The sequence below is a fragment of the Propithecus coquereli genome, unplaced genomic scaffold (genome assembly GCF_000956105.1).
Source record: "Propithecus coquereli isolate 6110/MARCELLA unplaced genomic scaffold, Pcoq_1.0 Scaffold11, whole genome shotgun sequence".
Lineage (NCBI taxonomy): Eukaryota > Metazoa > Chordata > Mammalia > Primates > Indriidae > Propithecus > Propithecus coquereli.
The window spans coordinates 9465359-9469629 of NW_012134969.1; the positions used below are offsets into that span (position 1 = coordinate 9465359).

The 4271-nt window shown below is 49.7% G+C and overlaps 1 protein-coding gene across 1 annotated transcript; it reads left to right on the forward strand.

Moving 5' to 3' along the window:
* Positions 1 to 314: 314 nt before the first annotated feature.
* On the forward strand, positions 315 to 3094 carry LOC105814257 (integrator complex subunit 6-like). Its single transcript, XM_012649155.1, has 3 exons — positions 315 to 1074; positions 1243 to 1320; positions 2139 to 3094. The coding sequence occupies exons 1-3, from the start codon at positions 964 to 966 to the stop codon at positions 2295 to 2297; spliced, it is 348 nt and encodes a 115-aa protein (XP_012504609.1). The 5' UTR covers positions 315 to 963; the 3' UTR covers positions 2298 to 3094.
* Positions 3095 to 4271: the final 1177 nt, after the last annotated feature.

The following is a 4271-nucleotide window of genomic DNA, read 5'->3' on the forward strand; positions in this document are numbered from 1 at the left end:
GGGGAAGCTGACACCAGCCCCCATTTCCCTTCCCCCGACCCCGATCACCTCCAACAGCCAAGGAGAGGCCGACCGCCCTGACGCGCACGCTCACAGCCGCGACCGCCCTGCGCGCGCCGATGCGGCCCCCGCCCCCACCCACGGTCCTTCCGCGGCCCGTCCCCGCCCCTTCCCGAAGCCCGCCTCCGCGTCTACCCGCCCGCTGGATCGCCCCTCACGCTCGCTCTCGCGCGCACCCGACGCCCCGCCTCCGCGCGTGCTCAATAACTGTCCCCAGGGCCGGCCTACAAGCTTCCCCCGCCCCTGAGCCGTTTGAATATGCTAATGAGAAGCTACAGACTAGCCAATAGAACGACGGGGCGGTGCATCACGTGGTTCGGGGACGTGTCAGGGGCGGAGCCTCTGCAGCCCCTGCCCGAATTAAAACCGGAGTGTGAGAGAGAAAAGCGCTTCAGTAGCGAGAGGGGCTGAGAAAGTGGTGACACCGTCGGGGTGCGGAGGGAGTCCCTGAAACTTCTCCCAACAGCCCCAGGGCCAATCTCCCCTCAGCCCACTCCCCTCTTCGCCAGCTCCCAGGTCCCCACTCCCTGCACCGGGGGTGGGGTGGGGAGCCAGGCCCGTCTCCCGCTGGGACACACACAGGGGCCGGGAGCGGGGACGGGACCCCCGAGGCGGGGGGGACGGACCGACAGACAGACGGCCGGGCGCCCGCCCCAGCGGGCAGGCAGGCAGGAGGAGGCGGAGGCGGGGGTACGACGGGGAGGACTGGGTCTGGGGAGTTTCCTCTCAACTATCGGGGGAGAAACTCCCCGCAGCCGGAGGAAAGACCCAGACGGTGTTTTCCTCCCGGGGGCCGCGCTCCCCCGCCCCGCGTAGCGGCGGTCGCCGCTGCCGCCACCGGCGCCTCCACCTCTACCATCTCTTTCTCCACCACCTCGGGCCCCGGTGTCCCCGGCCAGCACTATGCCCATCTTACTGTTCCTGATAGACACGTCTGCCTCTATGAACCAGCGCAGCCATCTGGGCACCACCTACCTGGACACGGCCAAAGGCGCGGTAGAGACCTTCATGAAGGTACCGACTGACCGAGCCCGGGCGGCGACCCCGGCCTGGCGCCCCGTTGGAGGCAGGGTGGGGGAGGGCGGCTGGGGGCGGCGGGGCCGCTGAGCGCCCCTTCTCCGCCTGGTAACCTCGCCTCTGTGCTTCCCTCTCGCCCGCCCTGTTCCTCCTCCCGTCCCGCAGCTCCGTGCCCGGGACCCTGCCAGCAGAGGAGACAGGTATATGCTGGTCACTTTCGAAGAGCCGCCCTATGCTATCAAGGTAACAGCCCTCGCCCTCCCCCTTTCCTCCCTTCCCTTCCCTGTTCCTTCCTCTCTCGCCCTCCCCGCCCCCCCATTCACCCTTCATTATGCTCCCCTCCCCCACCCGCCGCCCTCGGGGCGCTGAGGTCTCTTCCCTTGCGGGCTCCCACCCCCTCCCCCGCTCGGGAGCGTCCTGGCGCAGCACGGAGTCGCCAGGCCACCGCCGTCCCCTCCCCGGTCCGGCCGGGCCCGGCCCGCGCGGCGGCGGCGGCAGCGCTGCGATCAACATGGCCGACATTTCCCCTCCGCGGCGTGAGCGGCAGCAATGAACTGTGGGGGATATTTATTCAAGTTAGCCCGAGTGACAGCCGGGCCCGGCCGCGCCGAGCCCCGGTTTGCATTAAAGGGGAATCGGCCCGGCCGCCGAGGGAGCCCCATGGGGGGCTGTGAGGCTCGGGCTTGTCTGAGCCCTCCTAAGGGGGCCTCGGGCCGGTGGGACAGCTGTAGGTTAACTTCTGAAGTCCTGTTCCCATCTGCTTTCCACTAGCACCTTCACATGTCCGCATTTTGGGTATTATGTTAGGTAATAAATTTGCCAGTGAAGTTATAAAGTACTAAGGCCGTTAGCTACCAAAAGCTATAGAGCAAGTAGGTTTATTCCTGGCCACCGTTTGGAAGAGAGTTTCCTTAGGCGTGATATGGTATTAATACATTAGCCAAGCTATACCAACCAAAAGTGAGGCGCGGCTACTTGGTGCATGTCAGATTAGAACGGCTGTCCGTGTGTACCTGGCTTTGAAAGATGAAAAAAAAAAATTCTTACATTTTTCTTTTCAGGCTGGATGGAAAGAAAACCATGCAACGTTTATGAATGAACTGAAAAACCTTCAGGCTGAAGGACTTACGACTCTTGGCCAATCCCTAAGGACAGCTTTTGATTTATTAAATTTAAATAGATTAGTAACTGGCATAGACAACTATGGGCAGGTAGGTTGAATAAGGTGGCAAAATAGTTAATTTTTGTTTTCGTGGAAAAACACAGTCCAGTCCAAAAACTATATAACATGAAATACAAGTGTAAAACATTTCAGATTAAAATACAATGTGCACATAGTACAAAGGTAAAACTCTCACCCTGTTGTGTATAGTTTTACATCCCTCGTTTTTTTCCTCTTTAGAATGCATTTGTATTCAGAATTAGAATCTGAATTCTTTGCTATGAAGTTGACATGAATTTGGTTTTAGTCCCTTGGAAGTTCACTAAAGACATAAAAGGGAAAACATCCTGCCTCACCAAACTCAGCTACTCTGATACTCTACCCATACGCAAGTGTGCAACTATTTCAATGGATTACAGACACTAGTTGATTACTGGTCTCTCTATATTAGTAAAAGTGTTAGAGGAAATTATTCAGTTTGTTCCATCAGGGTTTAATTTAACCACAGCGTATATGTACTCTGAAATTTAAGAAGATTTTCATTAGAATGCACTGGCTGAGTACATTAAGGTTTCTCTTTAGAAGCATACACAGTTAACTTGCAGGAAAAATTCTGAATTGCAAGTCTAGAGTTTTGTTTTGAACTCCAAACCCTTGGCAGACAGACTGGAAAATATGAAGGAACCCTTCCTTCCTTCCATAACTCCCTCAAGTCCCTTTTTGCACTTTCATCTATTTGAGGATGAGACTAACCTTTATCACAGGATGGTTCACTAAGGAATAACGCAAGGTGGTCCCTCATAACCTTTTGCTACCCTGGAAATAAAAAATACTGAAGAATGTGTAATGTTACATATTAACAAAGGAATATTATTCTCAAGGAGTTCAATTATTATGTTGTACAAAATACTATTACCATAATGATATATTTAGGTATGTGTTGTGTTCTTTTCCCAAGTTCCATAGTCCCCCATTATCAAGAGTTTCACATATTTGTGTGACTACAACTTTTATTTGCTTGATGTAAAAGAAACTGAACTGTTCCCCTGTTGAGAAATCTTTATGCTTTATTTCTTAGGAATAACTATTCAGCACTTAAAAATGTTTACAAATGGTTGAATTTAGTCCTGTAGCATTTAGAGTGTACATTACAATTCACAGTCGTTTTACCACATTGAACTTCTGTCATTTAATTAGGTAAATGTGTATTTTCTTACCACATTAATATTTCTATTTTTTCCCTTTTCTGTAGTGCTTCATTTTGCAACTCCATACTTTAGGTAGATTTGCCATGAACTTTTTGGTTTGCTTCTTGAAATAATGATTTCTTTCTCTTTCATATTCCTTTGTTATACGTAGTACTACACAGTATTTTATTGCTTAAGATTTTCATCCAGACTTTGAGTTCAAAGATGTTTGAAACTTACCATTATGTGGTTACCCGATTTGGTTGTCAGTTGTCACTGTATAGAAGAGCTATTAATTTCCAGTTTTTCTGCATCACATTTCATAAGTGGGCAAGGCATTTGTACACATTTACCTCCTACTATCTATTGAAACTATTCCTTAGAATGCTTCCTTAGAAGAACTACTTCTAATGGAGAAGCTGAGGACATTTGTAACTTAAGCTTGTATTTTCCTTTTCCCAGTTGCCATCTGCCACCAGAGAACACTTTAGTTCTGGTCTATAAAGATTACAAAAAGTTTGAGGGCAAGGTGGTGCTGCTGTGCTGTTAACACTTTGACCAAGAGAAGAGCCTGAAGATTGGAATGTTACTGTTTATTAATTCAACAACAGGGAGGGATAATGCTTGTCAATTATTTTGATGAGTAAGCAAGGATGCAAGGCATAATATTAATGCTTATGTCTTGAATTGGCACATAAAAATGACACTGGCATTAAAATAAGAAGCCACAGTTTCCAAATGAAAGTGATTATTTGAGTAAAGAGTATTCAATTAGAAGAAAACATCTTTGCAGAAGATTTTTTTCATCATAAAAGTATTTTTCTTGCTGATATAAACATTTCACA

Bases quoted from the DNA above. Each gene is read 5' to 3' on its own strand.
- LOC105814257 (XM_012649155.1), top strand. From the start codon at position 964: ATGCCCATCTTACTGTTCCTGATAGACACGTCTGCCTCTATGAACCAG. The intron at 1,075-1,242 runs GTACCGACTGAC...CCCGTCCCGCAG, and splicing joins CGGTAGAGACCTTCATGAAG to CTCCGTGCCCGGGACCCTGC. The intron at 1,321-2,138 runs GTAACAGCCCTC...TTTTCTTTTCAG, and splicing joins AGCCGCCCTATGCTATCAAG to GCTGGATGGAAAGAAAACCA.